Below are 21,581 nucleotides of genomic sequence, written 5' to 3'. Positions count from 1 at the left end.
TGGCGGATTCGCAGTGCATGCATGTCACCATCTTCGTTTTCTTCCAAGTTACTCATCTACGGTGAATAGATACTAATTTTTCATATATGATCAATATTAACATTTATAAAATAGTTAAAATAAAGTTTTAAAATAGTTGTAATAATTTGGAGAGCTAGAAATAAACTAAATCTTTATTTTAGTTTTTGAAAGATTTTGAATCTAATATTTTAATTTTTAAAAAATTTAATATAGTATATTAGTCTTTAACTTTTTTCTTCGTTATTATAAGCTCTATTAACATTCACAGCATCCTTTTAAAAGTTTTTAAAGAGTTAATAAATTCTTTACAAAATTTTAAATTGATTGTTACTTAGGAGTTTTTCGTAAAGGTTAAAGAAAATAAACATCTTATTTAATAAAATAATTTTATGAAGTTATTCTTATTATTTATCAATATGAATTTACTGAAAATTTAACACATAATTCTATTAACTATTTAATTAAGGTCAATCAAAATAGAATAATTAAAATATATTATAAAATTCTAAAATGTTATTTAACATAAAAAAATCATTATTAAAATAACACTTAAACTGAAGAGAAAATAATATTTCCCTTTTGAAACAATTTGATAATAATAATGTTCTTACATCGCTTGTCATATCATTGTCAATAACATTAACTGATATAATGGCAATGGAGATTCGAGAGAGTAGTGAGAGAATTGCCAACCCCATTTAATTGAACCATACGTCCCATACGTGCCTTGATCATCTTTGCCTTTAATATATCAACTTTTATCATCAAGCTGATGAAATAATGATAGTTGAAAATGGTTGAAAATGAAACATCTTCTCTTACTTAAAAGCTTTATGTTTGATTTTTCTTCTGCCAATTGTTAATCTTTACTTAACCATATGGCATATCTTATAAATCGAGATAAAATTTTGTTGAATGCCTTATCAACAACTTAACTATAAGCTAAAATAATTTTTAACATGTATAAATGATGCTTTTACTACTTTTAACGCGTTGAGTTTAAATATTTAATTAAAAATAATACAATTTTATTACAAGTGTTTATATTTGAAAGTTGATATTAATATTTTTTATAATTTATTTAACTAATAAGCTTTATTTTGGATTTTTCAAAATTTTTATTTATTATATAATTAAGAATTTACCATACTTACCTATTTTATTAATTGCAAATTTAAATAATATGTTAATTTTATACACAATATAATAATTTAGTGAAAAACACACCAATTCAAAAATTTTCTTTAAAAAAAATAAAAGTTTCTTTACATGTTTGAGAGCTTTCATATTACGTTCTAAATAAACTTTGAGGTAAGACATATTTTTAATTATCTGTTTTTTTTTAAAGGTCGAGCTAATTTACAAAAGTTGACAAAAAAATAATAATTTATTAAAGGTAAAAACAAACGATGATAATTAGCAGACTTAGACCAACATTTTATATAGCAAAATGTAGCTAATTATATTCAGGAAAGTTTAGTGTTACCTAATTTATTTTCACCTGTATTTATGAGGGGCATGACAGTACACTCTGTTGCACTGAAGTTTTCTACCCATTAAATGCATATATATATATATATTAAAATGTAGTGTATGTCTTTAAATGGTTTATTTTGAATAATTACTTTTATTGCTATTCTACGATAATTAAGGAAAATCTCTTAATTTTTTTTAATAAGCAAGTATTTTAATTAAGGATAAATCCTAAACATGATTATTTTTAATGTTGTTTTGCATTTCATTTTCATAGGTTTCTCCAAGGATAGGCGAGAACCGTTAATATATAAACTGAAAACAACTCGTTCATTTAAAAGGCACAACAAACTGTGAACATTGTGGTCGTTGGCCGTACCATTGATCCATGACAGCATTTTATAATTGAGAATTTATGCTATAAATTATGTGTATATAATTGATTGACTATGTCAAAGAGAATCAATGACACTAGTAACATATGTATCACTTTTGGCATGTAGTAAAGTTAAACTGTCATATTTTGAAATAGCTAGCATATGTACTAGGTTACATTGGAGTAAAATTTAGAAGAGATTGATACAAATTACAATCTCCACTTTGTATAGTAAAAAGGAAATAATTTGTAAATTAAAATGTGTACCCTATTGTTTTTGTGAGTAAAGCTTGCGAGTCCTTGCATGTAGAATCAAAGCCAAAAAAGTTCCAAGGAAACAAAAGGAACCCCATATGACAAAAGTGCTTTTGTAACATTCCATCCCCATGCATTTGCCATGGTCAGGTTCATGCCCTTCCTTACGGTAAATAAGTGCAGCTGAATAGCCAAATAGAAAGGACCCAATTGGAATGTTGGCCACCACCACATTATGGTTCACTGAGAAATGCTTTGTGCCAAATAGCTCAGTGGTTGTGGAAACAGCAATGGAAGTGATTGCCCCAGTACACACTCCAATTATAGCAGTGCTTATGTAAAGGGCAAGGTTACTTTTGTTGAGAAGTAAGAAGAATGCACCTGATGTTGGAACCATCACTGCCAACATAGAAGCAGGTCTTGAAATTCTATGCTTTCCCCTGATCACAAAAATATATAGTTGTTAGAAGCTTTTAATTTTATGGCTTATTTGTCTTCTTTAATGTAGATCAACTAACACATTCATAGTCATTATATGTATTAAATGAGAAGTGTAAATGCACTTGTACTGGTTGGTGTTAGATATAGGAGGTTAGAAGAGGCATAGAAATTGTTTCCCATTACCTGTAGAAGTAGTCCATAAGAGATGGCATGAGACGGCCAAAGAACCCAAATGCTGAAGATAAAGACACCAAAGATGAAGTTCCAGAACAACCTCGGGATTCAGCTATTTGTCCTAAGTTATTAAGATATACTAAACCAATTGTTGCACCAAAAAAATAGACAAAGAAATATAACCAGAAATTTATTCTTCTTAGCATCAACTTCACTCCAATTTCTTCTATAATACCAAACTCTTCTTCAAAAGAATCTCTACTCTCTTCACCCTCTTTCACCTCATTCTCTGCCCTCTCTTCATTAGTATTCTCCTCCATAGTAAAATGGTATACTCTTAGCTTTTCTCTATTTTTATGCCATGACCCTTGTAGTTCCTTGATCTTCACTGAAAGTGGAACTATAAGAGGGATGAGAAGAGACACTAGAATACCAATAAGAATACCCAATGAGGATATTTTGCTTGTGACAAATTGCAAGCTACTCAACACAGCATATATTCCAGTGGCAATTGTTATAACAAACGTCACCGCAAACCCAACACCAGAGTACTTTGGGCTTGTGACTTCAATTTCTCTAACTAGAGGAGCTGTTACTAGGCCAACTATCACAGGTAAGAGAGAGTTCAGAAAGAGAAAGGTTTTTGCCTCCTTGTGAGGAGAAACAGCATCAACAATGTTGGTATAAATCTTTGCACTTAGCCCTTGATAACTGGTGGTTATTCCCACTGCAACTTGGCGATCAGGTAGAAAGTTTCTTATGGTGACAACATAGCAAACTGTGTTAATCCAACAAATGCTATTGCCAGCAAGAAAAGTTAGTAAGAAGACATGCCAGTATGACAAAGAGGAAATTTGGTTGGTTATGAAGAGATATTGCACACCATAACCAATTAGCCCAAGAGTTGAACCAATCATGAGGACTAGCCAAAGGGGAAGGTAAACAGAAGCAAGGCCAGAAAACCAACCAAAAAGCTTCCCTGCATCAGAGGCAAAAGCAAGGTTATTGAGCTGCATTTGGGAGATGGAAAGAAGCTGCTTTAGCTGAGAAGAATAAGCGGGGAAATTGGTGTTTGTTCCATTTATGGCTTGGAGCCAAATAATGGCCACAAGGCTTAGCCATTGAAGAGTGGTAGAAGGCATAGTATAAAGAAGCTTAGTTGAGAAAAAAACAAAACACTCAAACTACCCTTCTATGCTGATAAGATGGTATAGGATCTGAGAGCTTAAATATGTTGAGAAAAAGTTGAAATAAAGCTAAAGACCTTATAAGGTGTGAATACCAAAGTGAGAAATATGCCACATAATGGAATAACGTGGCTCTACATGTAACATGTGGTTTTGTATCATGGACTTGAACATATTACGTTTGGGAGAGGAACTATATATATATGTGTGTGTGTGTGTGTGTGTGTGTGTGTGTAAGTGGAAAAAACATTTATGGGGTAGTTAGGAATTTGAAGTGAAATTTGAACACAGAAACAGACTCATTTGGCCACAAGGAGATGGACGGAAAGTCAAATTAAATGAAGTGGTGAAACTTGCACGATGACTTAAAATTTCTGGCTGTCGGTGAAGTGCGCATCACATAGAACAATGCCACTGAATTTGTTCTTTCAGGTGAGTGAGTTTCTTCCTTTATTATACACTACAAACTATGACTATGTTTGAAGAGGGAAATGGATTCTTTCTCATTCATGATAGGTTAACATTTCCACTTTTTTATCCTTTTTATTTCATTCTATTTATATTTTATTGTTATCTATTTTTAATTTTTTATTATTTTTTCTTTTCTACGTGTCTTTTCATAATATTCATTTCACACTCTTTTATAATGAGGAGGAAGAAAAATATAATTCATAAATTAATTATAAATCTTGTCTATTTTTTTATTAAATCATAAATTAATTTTACTTTTTAAAAATATTAATTTTAGTTCATATATTTTCTAAATTATTGATTTGAATACTTTTTATTGAAATAATTTAACAAAAAATTAATACTCACAAATTTGAGTTAATCGTATAATTATTTTATTGTTATTAGAGAAAATTTTAAATTTAAAAATAAAAAATAAATTATTTTTAAAGAGATTAAAATCATAAAATTTTATAAAAATATAGAAAATAGAAATATGTTTAAGCCAAAGATTCATGCACTAACGTGAGGTTGTGCAATAGTTACGTCAATATGACGTGATTCATGACAATGATGTGTGGACCAAAATAAGGTCGCTGTTGAACCATCCACGGCATGTTCTACTTTGAAAACTTGGTTACATTTCATTGTTAATCATCAAACATATCTTTAAGTAACTCAAATACCATAAATTATATTGATTTAATCATGGACTTTATCCATGATTTTCATATATGATTTTCATACATCAACGTAATTAACCAAAGTAAAAGAACTAAATATCAGACTGAAATGTACTCTTCAAGCTACAGATTCCTTACATTTGATTTGACGTAGAAAAACGACAACTAATGGATTGTGATTTGCATTTTGCCTCTTTATCATGACTTCTGATTTGCGACATGTAGTTTCCATGAGCACCTGACAGTAGAATTATTAAGCTACGCTAAATGCAACAAATACTTAAGAAATTTAAAATAAAAAACATTTTAAAATATTATTAACGAACATTTCATAAATTATAATACATTTTATTATGATTTTTGATGTACATTTCATAAAACTAGGAACCGTCTAATTTTCAATCATTAGTTATTTGAAACTAGGAGACACAATTGTACTTGTGTTCAAACTTACTGGCAGAATTAGCAACAGGCACAAGCAACTACCAGAAACAGAAATGGACGAATTATATTTGGTGATTGTCATATTAGATGACTTATATAATAAATAAGATTATCCTCAATATAAGCAAATCTCTTAACAAACAAAATTATAACTAATTAAACAAAAAGGACGATAGTATCCTCTATTCCAATTTTCAATCATTTTAAAAAAAAAAATTGCATTTAAGCTCCAGCTATCTTTCCACAGAACATGCAAGATTCAAGTTAAGATCATGGCACCCAATGTGAGATTCACACATGACATTAATAAAAGGCAAGTTCATGCTAAATGAGGGAATAGGCCATTTAGACAGTTAAGGATTTATGGTCGTATTTGACTTGGCTCCATGGAATATAAGTCAGATTAAGGTTTTGTAAAAGGTTTATGTAATTAATAGGTCAAGTTCTTACGTTAAAAACATGGCACACAGATGAGGCTCACAAATGACGCTATTATTGGGTAATTTCATGCATATAAAGATGTTTCTGGCACCATTTCTCCATGTACTTATATTCATTCTGCCAATTAAATGTGGTAAACTGCAACCGTGCTATTATGTTATAAAAATCAGTGATCTGACCTGACTTGGCTCGCGTAAGATTCAAGTCAAGTGAAGGTTTTTTTCGTAAATTTGTTAGGAGTATATTTATAAGTTATAATTTTGATTCTCTTATATATTAAAAATGTAACTCATTAATATGCTTCTTCTAAAATGGCATAATTAAAATACTTTTTCTTAAAAACAAGTAATTAAGTAAAAGTCATAGAATTTCGTTTTAAAATGCATGTATTAGAGCATATCAAGTGACAAGTGGGAATATGAGAAGAATTAATCTTAAGCACATAATTATATTTAGATAATCAAGATTATATATGGTTGAATGATCAAAATTAGTTCCTCTCTCACTCTCACCTAATAGTTTCCATATGTGTGTGTACATGTAATGGTTTGCATTGGGGATTGTTTCAAACTTATCAGGCCTAATGCCATAATCTAATCACTTCAAGGGGAAGCCATCCACTTTAGTCGGAAAAGATGTGCCAAGTTAATCATAGTTCCTATTTTGTGGTGGAATAATGGAGGTCAATTTTCAACCCAAAAGCACTTGGCCATGAACATGACGATGACTACATATATGGCTCACGTCACGATAAAAATAATTTGGCCCATCAACAATCAATATAAATATTACTTAATGTAACATATCTCTATTTGGTAAAGAATAAAATACCATACTCTCACTATACATTCACCAAAAAATTAAAAAGGAAAAAAAATTGCCCCCACTACATTAATTAATTCAGCTAACTCCCCCCATCATATACTTGCTTGCATAAATGGTTCATTTCTTCGTGTATATTGTACATAACTGTCAGTAACATATAAAATGAAATATACACAGCCCTTATCTTTTGAGTCAACCGGTATCAATTGATGGTGTCAGCTAAGTAATGTATTGACAGAGTAAAAGATAGATACATAGATAGATATAGAGAATTACTTTATCTTTCACATAAATTAAGAAGAATGTTCATGATCTATTAACATGTTAGGTTTTCTCTTGGTGAATGATGCATGTACAATGATAATTGTAGTGAGAATTTCTGATTATTAGCATATATATATATATATACAAGTAACACATATCTTTCAACGATATTAAACAACTGCAAACTAACTTGAGTGCATTCACATTTAAATTAAAAATGTTTATTTTTTATCACCGAGAGAGATATTTTCGAGGTATATTTAAAAGAAAGTTTTTAGAAAAGAAAAGTGAAGAGAACGTACATTTTAATTTTAAATTAAAACAATTATATGTCATTTATAATAACAAATATATTATTAATACATTAAGTTTATATTAATATATTTAAAATATAATTTTTTTTCATTCTCTTCTTTCTAAAATTCCCCTTCTCAAACAATTCATTAAATGTCTCTTTCATATTTGAAGATTTATTTCTAATATGCACATATGAAAAGATAATATATAAATGCGAAGTAAAAATACTAATACGGATATAATGTCACATATAATGTTAATTTTTAGCTGTTCAAACAACAGAACAACATATATAAAAGCCAATTTGAGTGTGTTTAGTGTTTAATATCATAGCTTGATATGTACGTGAGTCCTAATTCTTTAAATCTTTTTCAGTAACATATTTAATTATAAAATTGTTTACGTGATGCTCTCTTAAGTATATAGCTCCTCAAGAAGTATCCCCTTCATGCCCTTATACTTGGCCTCCAAAACGATTTCAAAGAGAGTTCATTTGCTTTGAGGATCAAACACACAAAACGTAACTAATAAATATATACAACACCACGCCAAAAATGCTCAGGAATTGAGATTTAATCCTATACGACTTATTTTTCCATTATTGATCATCAAATGCTGAGTACATGTCTATAAGAGAGTGCAAAATCTGAGGAGCAACCTTTATTGAACTAGAGAGAATTGAGAGGGTTATTCCAGTGAAAAACCTACTGGCATCGTTGTTGAACACAACTATCTGAGTGATATATTAAGTGTCTTCACTTATTATGTTTTGGTGAATAACCCTCTCCCTAACATTGCCCTGCTTAAGAATATTATAAAAATTCATGGCATGTGTGCAGTTTAAAGCAAGGTGGTGAATGTAATAGCATAGCTGATGATAAAAAAGCTTCCTTAAATGGTGAAATCTACTGCCAACCCTAAAATAATATCATTCTGATAAACACTTTCAAGTTGAAACATAATCTTGATCGCTCGTGAAAGTATTCCTAAATTCTCAAGTTCTCCACAATTCTGATGCAATCACCAAATACTGTTACCAAAATGCCAAAAGTAATTCCTCACTTTTCACTGTGCTCTTTGATTGAATGTTCCCTAACTTTTCTTCTTCTACGTTATGCAATAGAGTTAAGCTGTTTTGATGAATAACCAGCTTCAGTTATCCTCAGTACTATTGTTTCAAGCATTTTATAAATGTCTGAAGAACATTCATGCTCTCTGTCCCCTGCAACAAAGCGATGAACTCTACCCTGCACTTCAATCAAGCTCCAACCTGCAACTTTATTGGCAATTCTTTCGACCATTAATCTGCGTATTCTAACTACATCTTCCCATTTTCTTGCTTTTGCATATATTCCAGCTAACTGTACATAATGCCCATCATGGGTTGGATCCAACTGTATCAACTTATTTCCAATCTTTTCCCCCATTTCCACAAATCCATGAATCTTACATGCATCAAGTAATATTGCCCACAGTACTGGATCCGGCGTAACTGCCATCATTTCAATCAACCCAACAGCTTCATCAATTAAACCAGCACGAGCCAGGAGATCAACCATGCACCCGTAGTGCTCCATTTCTGGCTCAATGCCATAACCTTCCACCATTAACTTAAAATAATGCCTGCCTTCACTAACCAAACCAGCCCTACCACATGCATTTAGGACACCAACAAAAGTCACGCTCACAGGACAAAAACCTTCATCTATGAACTTCTGAAACAGCGCAAGCGCTTCCTTGGGATAATCATGGGAAGCCAACCCACAAATCATGACATTCCAAGTCCATATATCCTTTTTCAACATTCCATCAAACAAGGCTCTTGCCCGTTCAATGCAACCACACTTTGCATACATGTCAACCAAAGCAGTCCCTATAGGAACAGTTATTGGAAACCTCGAAGCCTCAATGGTGGAATGAATTAACCTCCCACAGCCAAGCAAACCCAACTGAGCGGAAGCCGAAAGCACAGTAACCAATATAGCCTCATTGGGCCTGATCCCTCTCTCCCTCATAACCCTAAAACACTCCAACCCATCTTCCAAAAGCCCATTTTGAACATACCCCATTATCATTGTACTCCAAGACACAACATCCCTCTCAGGCATTTCATCAAATATCTTCTCGGCAACACGAACCTCTCCATTTCTGACCAAACCAGTCAACATGGAGTTCCACGTCACCACATCACTCCAAAGGGTGTCTTCCTCAAACACCTTTTTGGAAGAATCAACACTGGAACACTCAAAGTAAAAGTGAATCAGCGCGTTACGAACAAACACGTTGCATGCATAACCGAACTTGATCACGTGGGCATGAATCTGAACCCCTGGGTTGTTATTGTTGTTGTTGTTGGGGTTCTTGGTGCACGCGTGTAACACAAAGGTGAAGGTATGTTTGTTGGGGTTGAGAAAACGACGTCGCAGGGAGGAGTAGAGAGCGATGGAGAGAGAGGGTGATGAGTTAGCCTTAGCGTGGCAACGAATGACGGTGTTGAAGGCGAACACGGAGGGGAAAGTGATTGAGTTGAAGACAGAGATGCAGTATTCCAGTGGAAAGGGCACGAATGAGGAGAGAGAAAGTTGAGAGAGAAGGTGAACTACGAAGAACCGGTGATTGCCCGAAACGACGACGTTTCCATGGGTTTGTTTGATTTGGCGCAAGGAAGGTAGTTGGGGAAGAGAGGGGAAAAGAGGTTTGGTTTTATTGAGAAACATAAAGAAAATGAAATTGGTAACACTAATGTCGTAATGTAAAGCTTCTTAATGTTGCATTGTAATATGTTCCACTCCAACCAAATCAAAGGTTTCAATTTGTATAAGGTGAGTTGCAATAGTTCTAATGTTTATACCAACACTCATTATAACATACACTTTTAGACTCATATAAATGAGGTAAGGTGGGTAGTAAAGTATCTATTTCTGCACTTATTTTTATCAATTTTTGTAAAGAAATATTCATATCTAAGTAATTAAAACATGTTTAAAAGTGTATCAATATATAAACATAAATATACAGTTCTTGTTTCATTTATTCTTTTAAAATAGAAATCTCCATGAGTTCACTTGACTTATCAGTTAAAGCATACTTTATATCATTTAAGCTATAATTTATCTTATTCTATCACTGATATTATTATTACTAAGATAGTAATTAAATATATTATTTTACAGTAATAAAATACATAAACTAATATTTTTCTTCAAAAATTAAGATTATTTAATACTTTTTTAACTGAGCAGTGTATATAAAATCAAATGATAATTATTTTTAAAAAAGAGAAACAAAAGAATTTAATGAATTAATTTAATTAACACTGATATTTATATGATAAATAACTTCTATCATTTAGATGATGACATGAATTTGAATTTTAAGAGAATAGAATAATTCTTTTAAGTGAGAGGTACACTTTAAAAAATTAAGTATCAATATTATAATAAAACATTTTTATGTATATGATTAATTAAAAAATTAAATTTTTAATAATAATAATAATAACAATAATAGATTATATTAAAAAATTTGGGTCTGTATCACTTTAATCATGAACGGATAAACTGTGATAATATGTTAAAAAATTTAGACTTAACTTACTTCTGAAAATTAATTCATAAGAGAAATATTACACAAACTGGTGAAGAGTATTCTGAAAACTATTTTTAACCAACATGAAACATCTTAACTTGATATATATATATATATATATATATATATATATATATATATATATATATATATATATATATATTAAAGATCAAAATCTTATAAAAGAAAGAAAGAAATGCTTGTGAAAAGATAGAAAACTTATGTACCCTCTACATTGAATTAGGAATACAGTCCCCATTCATGAATGATTCAAAATGAATCGAATCCATTAAAACAAAAAATTAAGCATATCTCTTCTGCATAATTGCTTGCTTTTAAAGAAATTAATACCTGTAGAACAAAGCAGAAGAGTTTAGATACCAAGTACATGACACACTTCTTCCATATTTTGAACTGATATACTTGAAAATTACTCCTTACAGACCATGCATCTTAGCATGCATGTGCAGAAACATCATTTTTCTATGGATTTACATTTAGTTTATGCTCATTTACAAATTAAAGTATCGACCACGAGATTCAGGTGCTTTGTTCTCTTATATCTCCAACAAGTCGAATATAATCAAATAGAATTGAAATTGGATAGAAAATCACATGTCAGCATCATGCCCATACTAACTGATGTGAACTACACAAATTTAAAATTATTATCTTCCTTCTTATTCCCGACATATATATATCATACTCGACTCAAACAAACTTTTTTTTGTTATTTGGAAAATTATGATTACCTTTTACTTTATGAGTTATTTTTTTATTTTAATCTTTTTCAAAGAAATTACTCATACTTAAATATATAAAGAAGAGATCAGGGGAGCATTCAAAAATTTATAAAAATAGCTTATGACTTTTAATTATAATTTTTTTCGTATAACTTCTTAAAACAAATAATCTTTAACTTATTTTAAAAAAGTCCACAGTCAAATTTTGTAAATTTAAAAAATTATTAAATAAACAATAGTATTTCACACTCGTATATTGACACTCTGTTCATGTAAGTATTGTTCACGTCCAAGAACGTGAGATGTTGGCTTTCTGCAGTATCCAAATGCATTATAGAAATATTAGTTATATAATATAACAAAATTAATATTGATATATATATATATATATATATATATAATAATAATACTATTTTATAATTATTTTTTTATTATATCATCTATCTTCTCACTTCTCTCTATTTTCTTTTTACTCTTCCCTTAAATTATAAAATAATTTTTTTTATAAGAGCGTCATTATTCTAACAAAATCATATAAAAGTTACATATTTTAAGAAAGAGAGAGAGGAGAGACAGAGAGGAGTATGAAATAGAATGATTGTTGTAATGGAAAGAAGTAAAAAAATATTGGAGGAATTTGATGCGAATGTATCATTATTCTACACATTATAATATGAGGTGTCTCCATGAATCATGATTAAATTCAAGTATATAGAGACTTGCACCACATTCCAAATCTCACAACTAGGCTCTTGAAGTTCATTCCCATCATTTTCTATGGCATATCACAAGGCTCTTCTCAAGCTTGTCGTAAAAGAAGCTGTTCTTATCAAACCATCAAAACCCACTCCTTCCTCTATTCTTTCTCTGTCTACAATTGACAACATACCTGACCTTAATCGCCTATGCCAAACCATTCATGTATACCGATCAACAATTCATGATTTCCCAAATGGGCAACTACTACAAGACCCTACTCATGTGATCAAAGAAGCACTCTCAAAGGCTTTGCTTTATTATTACCCTCTTGCAGGTAGGTTAGTAAAGCACACTGATGGAAAACTTAGACTCAATTGTAGTGAAGATGGTGTTCCATTCTTGGAGGCAAATGCTGACTGCCACCTTTCATCTCTACATTACTTGGATGGCAGTGACATGGAATATGCAAAACATTTAGTGTTTGATCTTCCTTCTCAAGATGAAAATGGTTACCAATACCCCTTGGTGTTCAAGGTGACAAAATTTCCATGCGGTGGTTTCACAATTGGAATGGGATTGTCACATGCTGTTTGTGACGGCATTGGAGCATCTCAGTTATTCAGAGCCATCATTGAACTTGTAAGGGGAAAAAGCGAGCCTTCTGTGAAGCCTGTGTGGGAGAGAGAGAAACTAGTTGGATCAATCACCGAACAACCATTGCAAATGGATTCTGTGGATGAATCTTCAGCTGCAGTTTCACCCTTTCTACCGACTAAAGTTCTTCTGAATGAATGCATTAAGGTGGATAGTGAGAGCATTAGAAGACTCAAGATGAGTTTGATGAAGGAATGTGACAATGTTGAAAACTTCACAAGTTTTGAATCACTTGCTGCGTATGTGTGGAGATCAAGAGCTAGAGCCTTAGAATTGAGCTATGATGGGAAAATCATGCTAAATATCACAGTTGGGGTGAGAAGGCACATGATGGATCCTCCTTTGCCTAAAGGGTATTATGGGAATGCTATTGTGGATGCAGAAGTTATCTTAACAGTGAGAGAACTCAATGAAAAACCACTTTCTGAGGTTGTGAAGCTCATCAAAGAAAGCAAGAAGGTTGCTTTTAACAGTGATTATGTTAGAAACTTTATCAACACTCTAGAGACAGAACAAGAGGATTTTAACATTGAAGGAACTGGTGCATTCACAACTATGACTGATTGGAAGCACTTGGGTTTCTTGGAAAATGTAGATTTTGGATTTAAGGAACAAGTGAATACTGTACCTGCACCATGTGACATGTTTGGGTCAGTGGATTTATGCATTTTCTCACCTCTTAGTAAAGTGGATTCTTCAATGAAAGGAGGAGTGAGGATTTTTGTGTCCCTTCCTAGTGCTGCCATGATCAAGTTCAAGGAGGAGATGGAGGATCTCAGCCTTTTGAATTGAATACTTAAGAAGTGAAGTGAAATACAGTAACAAATAATGTATCAGATCTGTTAAACATTTTTTCAAGGTAATTTGTACGTTGTATGAATGTAAGATAAATGCCTTTACACACGGCATATATCTTCGAGATTAAAACTTTTATGCTGTAAATGAAAGCATACATGGATGGTTCGAATATATTTCTGTCATTCCTTTCATTTGTTATCAAATTTCTTGTCTTTTTATATATTAACGACCAATTCCCAAGTGCGACGTTTGATGAAGGCTCAATGGAGTGAAATTAGATAAATAGTCGTCGATGAAGTAAAGAGAAGATAGAGAACATAGATGACACAGAAAAGTTATACCATTGTAGTAAAATTGTTTTGTTTTTAGATAGATACTAAATAATTATATTAATAGTTTTATATTTTGTAAGATAAAAATAAAAATGAATTGGCCAATTTTAATAACTTCTACCTAAGTACTTTATTGTATAAAAAAAATTCTTAAGTTAAAATCGATTTTTATTTTTTTTAGTTCTCTCACTTAAGTAGATTCCATGGCTTTTGTGTCTTTGCACATGCAAAAGGTGTAGCATGCATACAAAAGAAACACGTTGTAGTTCGTATCTTTGTTTATGGAAAATATTTCATAGACATTCTTAGAATATAAATACTTATAGAGATAAGAAAGGGATCAATATAATAGATAGTAATAGTATTAAAATATTTAAAAATCAGAATTATATATTCAAAGACATGATAAGTGTAGCCATAAATTGTCGTTTTGCAACAAAACAGAGACATTGTTATGTACATAAAAGTCGAATCCATGGCCTCGTGCAGTGTTTATTCTGTGTTGCATGTTAGATAAGGTTATGGTCCCTGCAGGCACATGTACAGAAAGGTTTGACAAAGAAGTGATCAAAATAGGATCCACGAAGATTAATTACAAAGAAGACAATTATATTATACAACTTTGTACTTTAAATTACTAAAAATTAACATTATATATAATATATATTAAAAAAACAACATACTTTAAATATAAAAGATAACACCTAAAAATATTTCTTACCATTCCTAATACATAAAACATTTTCCAAATACTATAATAGAATATTTGAAACGGGAACGACCAAAATCCAAAACGTTCAGAGTTTTAAAGAGTTAATGAATCAAAAAGTTAAAAATTACAATGTACTTGTATTGGAAATTATGAGATATATTAAAATATTTTTATTTTTATAATTATAGAAGAGTTAGTTTTTCCATACTTTAAATTTATATGTGTACGTGTGTGTGAGGTCTATTTTTTCTAGTTCTAAATTGATAACTTTAACCTTAACTTATTATATAACAATAATTTATTTGTTTTTTTAATTGTTTAAGAATATATAATAAAATTTTAATACATTTTTTATTAAAAATTATAGTATTTAATATTTTTAATGCATTGGCTCTTATACATAGGTTTTTATTAAATACTTTTAGAAACATATTAGGAAGGTTGTTATTTATTTATCATGTAAAAAGAAAAATAAATTAGAAGAAGAGAGACTTTAATCTCCTCAATTTTACTGCCCTTCTTTCTAAATTTTTAAACTAAATACGATAAAATTAATAAAAATTTTCCATATAAAATTCCTAAAACATACCTATGGTAATTATCACATGAATAGTTTTAAAATATTAAAAAAATTAATTATTTTAGTCGTTAAAACTATAAGCACAATTTAATTTAATCTTTAAAATTATGAAATAAAACTTTAATGAATAATTTTAGAGACTAGAATAATTAATTTTATAATTTTAAAGATTAAAATGATTATTTTTATAAATAGAAAAATATTACTTTTATAATTTTAGAGATTAAAATGATTGAATTCTAATAGTTTTTATATTATTTTTTTTTATAAATTCAAAGACTAAACTCACATGCCAATAATTTTAGAAATTAAAATGATGTATTATTTTATTAATATGTAATTATTAAAAAGTATGAATTAAAAAAATACATAACACACTAGGTTAGATTGAGACAAACCAAAGTCTAATTCAAATTTATTTTTAAAACACACCAAATTTAAATTTTTAAAACTCAATCCATCAAAATTAATTTTGAGCCAAATTAAGTAAATGAAACGGAAAGAATCATAAATTTCCCTAATAAGAACGCATGTGTTGCTGATCTCCACCTCTTCTGATAATTGATGCAGAAATCATAAGAAAACACAGCTACAAAGTGATAGCTCCTTCTGCTATTTTTATTTCTTTATTTCTTTATTTCTTTATTTTTAGAAAAAATTACAAAAAAGTATGGAAACTTTTCAAATTAAAAATTTTTAGTGACATTTTTTTATACTTTTTAAAAAATTATTATTATTATTATTGTTTTACAAATCGTCATAGTTTGACCTTTTACAATCCTCTAATATTTTTCAAAAAATTGTGCCATTTTTGAAACTTCATAATTTTTGGTTGCTCTGTTAATATTTACACAAAAAATTAATAATAATAATTTTTTTCAAAAATATCATATTTTATTATATATAATTTTTAAATTTCATACATATATAAAAAAAAAAAACCCTCCCCGCTTCTTCACATGCCTTCACAGAGAAATAATGAAGAGTATATAGTATTGTACCTACAACTTCCAAATCATACCATGCTGTATGGATCCTATGGGCTTGAGCCTTTTCTTTTCTTTTTTTTTCTTTTTCCTGTATTGCATTGTTAGGCTTTAATGTTCGGGCTCTTTAGTGCAAGCCATGTTGACCCAAAACAATATACCATGTGCCTATACATTTTTTCAAATAATTAAAAGATGAATTATTTGAATAAGAGAGAAAAAATAAAAAATAAAAATACAGATAATCACATTTAAAATAAAAAAATAATTTTAAAAAAATTTATCAACAATTTTTTATCATTGTTTTTATAATAAATCAATAAATTATAACAATAAAATAAATATTTAATAAAATAAAATACAAATTTTAAAAAAATTACAACTTGAGCAGTTATAACACTAAGAACACTCTATACAAATTAATTTTACTGCAAAAAAAAATTAATTCATAAAGGTTTTTTATGTGTGTTAATCTAAGCTACAAATTGTTGTATTGCATATATAAGATGCAAATTTTATTTTATTTTAAAATAAATACTGCATTTGAAAGGGATGAAACTTGCAAATGAATTGGCAAAATTACCTTTAATAACGAAATAGTTTTTTGTATTATTTTAACAAATTATTATTTTTTATTTTTTTTCAAAAGACCAACATAAGATCAATGATACCCACTGACAGCTCAATAGATTAGCCAACCCATGATACTGCATTCCTTATACACACTGGGATACTCCTCGCAGCTCGCATATTCCTTTAAGCTTCAAACGACACAGAATAGCAATTAGCAAAGGATGAGGACACAGCAACTTTGGAAGCAGTCGATGTGGGACAAAACATGGTGGTGGAAGCGGCATTTGTTCTCCACCACAGCCAAAAGCAATGAAAATGGTGTCCATTTGCTTCCTCAAATGCCAAACTTCACTCACACTCCATACCCATACACAGGACCTTCAGCCTCTGATCTCTTGAAGAGGAGAAAACAATATCTCCCATCATCTGCTGGCCCCTTATACACCCACCCAGTAAGCCTTTTTGCTCCGAACACTTTGTTCTGTTTGATATGAAGTGCTTTTGCATAAAAGTTTGTTCCTTTTTTTTGTTGTGGCAGTTAAATCTGGTGGAGGGTAAAATGCAATATGTTTTTGATGAAAATGGTCGAAGATACCTTGATGCTTTTGGTGGCATTGCCACAGTTTCATGTGGGCATTGCCACCCTGATGTGGTTGAAGCAACCGTTAAGCAAATTAGGCTCCTGCAGCATACCACTGTCCTCTATTTGAACCATGCTGTTGTTGATTTTGCTGAGGCTCCTGCTAAGAAGTTTCCCGGGGAACTCAAGGTTTTCTTTTCTTTCTCTTTCTTTCGTTTTTTTTTTTTTTTTTTTTTGTCTTTTAATTTCTTTTTTGGGTTTAGTAGAACAACATACCACTGTCCCCTATATTAGTTCACTTTTAGTTAAGGGTTTTTTGAACGTGTGAGAAAGTAGATACAGTAGTGAGTTTTTATTAAACTTATGTAATATAAAGGATTTAATACATTGATAACATTAAATATAATAGTATTATAATAAAAACATTTTATTTATTGACTTTTTTATGTGTCTTTGGACACATTAGGAAAACCGTTTAGTTATTTTACTTCCTAATTTTTTAACAATAATGCTTATTTCACAACCTAAATAGTATAGAGATGTGAAATAGGTAGAAAGAAGAATGGGATAGAAACAGAAGAAAAAAATAACAGATTTAATAAATAACATGATAGAAAGGAAAGAAAGAAAAAATAGTGAAATGAGATAGAAATAAATGTTAGAAAAAATGAGCGTGAAAAAAAATAAATCAAGTTTTTATTCAATTAAACGTGTGTTTGGAAAGTTCAAATATTACATTAAATAACATTTTAACGTAAAAGTTATAATTTGTATCGTTGAAATGAGTCCACGTTTACACTATGTTGCTTAAAAGATTTTCATTTTTTTTTTAAGCTGTTTTCTCCACAAATTCTGGCACTGAAGCCAATGAACTGGCTATGATGATTGCCCGGCTGTACACTGGCTACCATGATATAATTTCCATAAGAAATGGCTACCATGGCAATGCAACCTCAACAATGAGTGCCACTGCTCAATTTTTTCACAAGTTTAATGTTGTACAGGTGCCATTTTTGCTTCAGAATGATGGTTTTCTCTTTAGAACCAGTGCTGGTTTGATTATATCATAGCATCAATTAAAGCTATATATACTTGTCACTGTGTCTATGCCAGTAGACTGGAGTTCACCATGTCCTTAATCCCGACCCCTATAGAGGTGTCTTCGGTTCAGATGGAGTGAAATATGCAAATGATGTCCAAGATGTAATTGATTATGGAACTTGTGGTCATGTAGCTGGGTTCATTGCTGAGCCTATTCAGGTAATAGTAATGCTATCATTGATCAGTAAAACATTAAAAAAAACATAATAATGGTACTTTGTCTCTCACAATGGGATGCATTTTACTAAGTGAAAGTGGTTCATACTTATACATGGCAGGGAGTGGGTGGAGTTATAGAATTGGCTCCAGGTTACTTGCCTGCAGTTTATAACATCATTAAAAAAGCTGGAGGTCTCTTTATAGCTGATGAGGTTCAGGCAGGGTTTGGTCGAACTGGCACTCACTTCTGGGGCTTTGAGGCTCATGGAATTACCCCTGATATTGTAACATTGGCAAAGGTAACACTTCCGTAGTCGTAAGTGGCATTGGTGATTTGTTTTAAAGTGCCCTTACTGGGAATTCAATGAAAGTTGTATTAATGATTTGGCAGGGCACACAACATTGATGCATATCATGAAGGGTACCATTTTCCTAGACTATATGTACATAGTGAATATAAGACATGTATCCACTAGCACGAAGGAAATATACTATATAGTTCAAATAGTCAAGTGGTATTATGAATCCTGATGGGTATATATGGATCAATTTGCTGCTGTATATAGATAATTTTTAATTTGATACGGGGATAGAGGAAATCTTGAATTTTTTAGCTGAGTTCAAGTGGAAATTATGGCTGAAGGTTTGCATTTTCCACTACTTTTTTTGTCTAACATTGCTTATTACATATGATTGTAATACTACAATGATCCCGCTTTTTGATTCAGTGAAAAATTGTTAAGCCATTCTTGAATTACATAACGTAGAAAGCAGTGGTAGTGTATGTGAATCATTGAACTGATTCGAGTAGATGTTTGAAACTCCACCAATACTGTTTGGAGATTATGCAAATTACCAAGCGTTAATTTGAAATACTGACAAATCATGCACCTGCAAAGCTTGATCACTTTATTACATCTCTGGGCATTTTATGCTTCACTATTCATGTCTTCTCAGGGAATTGGTAATGGTGCACCAATTGGTGCAGTGGTTACAACTCCTGAGATTGCAAAGGTCTTGACTTACCGTTACTATTTTAGCACATTTGGAGGAAACCTTGTTAGTACTGCTGCTGGATTAGCTGTGTTGAACGTAATTGAGAAGGAAAAACTTCAGCAAAATGCATTTGTTGTTGGATCATATTTAAAAGGGCGTCTTAGTTTGCTAAAGGAAAAGCATGAGTGTATGTTTCTTTTCTCTTTAAGTTTTTGTTTTGTTGCCTAAGGATGAAGAATTGTGGCGCTGAGCAGAGATATTTGTAATTGTATTATGATGACTGACACATTCTTATCTGCCAGTAATTGGTGATGTGAGGGGAAGAGGACTATTGCTTGGAGTTGAACTTGTGAAAGATCGTCATTTGAAAACTCCTGCAAAAGATGAAATGCTGCAGATTTTTGAACACATGAAAGGTTTATGTTAGATTTCTAAATGGTTCAAACATTGTGTGTGATACACAAAATTAGTATGTCATAGATCTATTTGAAAGAACTTATGATTTGTATACTGTTTTCAGCTTATTTAAGTAAATTTTCTCATTAAATTTATGACATAGTCATCGTTTAAAAATAATTTATTGAATAAATATTTAAACAAGTTGTTATTCAAATACATCTTGTACATGATTTGTATATCTAGCACAAACATTGTGGCGCATAAATGTTTTTATTTTATTGAACTTTGCTATTGTTTTTCAGATATGGGAGTGTTGATTGGGAAAGGTGGCTTTCATGGAAATGTTTTAAGGATCACACCTCCACTTTGCTTTACTAAGGAAGATGCAGGTTGATTGTTATTATCCTCATTATCATTACTTTTTTCTTTCTCTTTTTAGTACTCTTTTTTTTCCCCTTTGCTAATTCAGGCTATTTTCTCAATTATTGTAGATTTTCTTGTGGACGTAATGGACTACACAATGTCAAAGATGTGAAGCCTATTCAGTAATCTTGGATGAATAATATCTTCTAACTCTGATTCCATCCATGCTTATAGATTTTATGTTGAACTTGGAATAAAACTTTGAATAAACATGTTCTATCTCTGATTTCCCTTTATTCCCATGTCAGATGTGAGGTGTCTTTCATTTTTCATTTTTTTAACATAATGTTATTTGATTTGATTATAAATTTATTCTAACCTCATAACAATATACAGGTATACATAAAAATAAATAGCCACATTTACCAAATACTTTATGACAGAATCTGTTTAATAAACAATATAAAGATTGTGCTGGAAATTTGACAGAAAGAGTTGGAATTCCGAAGTCAGAAAATCGAAATACTGCTATGCTTTTGTTGATCTGAGTAGCACAATATTGTCACAAAATGACATTTCAATTATGATTCAAATGCAAAGTAACACAAGCACATCCACCTTTAATACCTTGACAATTAGTTCCATATGATTTTAATTTTAATGCTGAAAACTTTTAAGCTTTCCTTACATATTAAAATAACTTTATAATTCTAATTGTGATAATTATGGTGTTTAAATATTTAATAAGTAGCTCATAAATTTATGTCATTTTAATTTTGTCCACCCATTCAAGAATGTTAAAAAGAAGATATTCATCGAATAAATGTATTTTTTTATTATTATTCACTATAATGGGCTCTTAATCATGTGTTGAAAATGACTATCCATTTAAAAATGAAAATAAAAAACTAAAAAGTTAATTTTCACAAATGAAAAGTTAGTATAAAAGAGTGGCCCTCCATTTTTAACAGGATTCACCTAAGATTT

At 30.6% G+C, this 21,581-nt stretch overlaps 4 protein-coding genes across 5 annotated transcripts; 2 read left to right on the top strand and 2 right to left on the bottom strand.

Annotated features, from left to right (window-relative positions):
* Positions 1 to 635: 635 nt before the first annotated feature.
* Positions 636 to 3,981, bottom strand: LOC113849993 (protein NUCLEAR FUSION DEFECTIVE 4-like). Of its 2 annotated transcripts, none has more exons than XM_027480281.1 (3): positions 2,750 to 3,981; positions 2,138 to 2,565; positions 636 to 762 (listed from the first exon to the last, which is right to left on the bottom strand). In XM_027480281.1, exons 1-2 carry the CDS (start codon positions 3,880 to 3,882, stop codon positions 2,139 to 2,141), a joined length of 1,560 nt encoding a protein of 519 aa, XP_027336082.1. In that variant the 5' UTR covers positions 3,883 to 3,981; the 3' UTR covers positions 636 to 762; position 2,138. The 2 variants fall into 2 exon arrangements, with proteins under 2 accessions (XP_027336082.1, XP_027336083.1); XM_027480282.1 differs by lacking the exon at positions 636 to 762 and having other exon boundaries at positions 1,995 to 2,431; positions 2,507 to 2,565.
* Positions 3,982 to 8,044: 4,063 nt separating this feature from the next.
* LOC113851435 (pentatricopeptide repeat-containing protein At5g48910-like) lies at positions 8,045 to 10,144 on the bottom strand. Its single transcript, XM_027481918.1, has one exon. It carries the CDS (start codon positions 10,046 to 10,048, stop codon positions 8,444 to 8,446), a length of 1,605 nt encoding a protein of 534 aa, XP_027337719.1. The 5' UTR covers positions 10,049 to 10,144; the 3' UTR covers positions 8,045 to 8,443.
* Positions 10,145 to 12,439: 2,295 nt separating this feature from the next.
* LOC113851218 (spermidine coumaroyl-CoA acyltransferase-like) lies at positions 12,440 to 13,807 on the top strand. The gene has a single exon (XM_027481690.1). The coding sequence runs from the start codon at positions 12,440 to 12,442 to the stop codon at positions 13,805 to 13,807; it is 1,368 nt and encodes a 455-aa protein (XP_027337491.1).
* Positions 13,808 to 17,182: 3,375 nt separating this feature from the next.
* On the top strand, positions 17,183 to 20,848 carry LOC113849938 (alanine--glyoxylate aminotransferase 2 homolog 2, mitochondrial-like). Its single transcript, XM_027480197.1, has 9 exons — positions 17,183 to 17,448; positions 17,535 to 17,790; positions 18,411 to 18,580; positions 18,693 to 18,836; positions 18,956 to 19,135; positions 19,794 to 20,019; positions 20,135 to 20,248; positions 20,534 to 20,620; positions 20,723 to 20,848. Exons 1-9 carry the CDS (start codon positions 17,218 to 17,220, stop codon positions 20,764 to 20,766), a joined length of 1,452 nt encoding a protein of 483 aa, XP_027335998.1. The 5' UTR covers positions 17,183 to 17,217; the 3' UTR covers positions 20,767 to 20,848.
* The last annotated feature ends 733 nt before the right edge of the window (positions 20,849 to 21,581 follow it).

This window comes from Abrus precatorius, unplaced genomic scaffold, assembly GCF_003935025.1.
Source record: "Abrus precatorius isolate BTA unplaced genomic scaffold, Abrus_2018 Scaffold9, whole genome shotgun sequence".
NCBI lineage: Eukaryota > Viridiplantae > Streptophyta > Magnoliopsida > Fabales > Fabaceae > Abrus > Abrus precatorius.
This window is presented reverse-complemented; position numbering and strand designations above follow the sequence as displayed.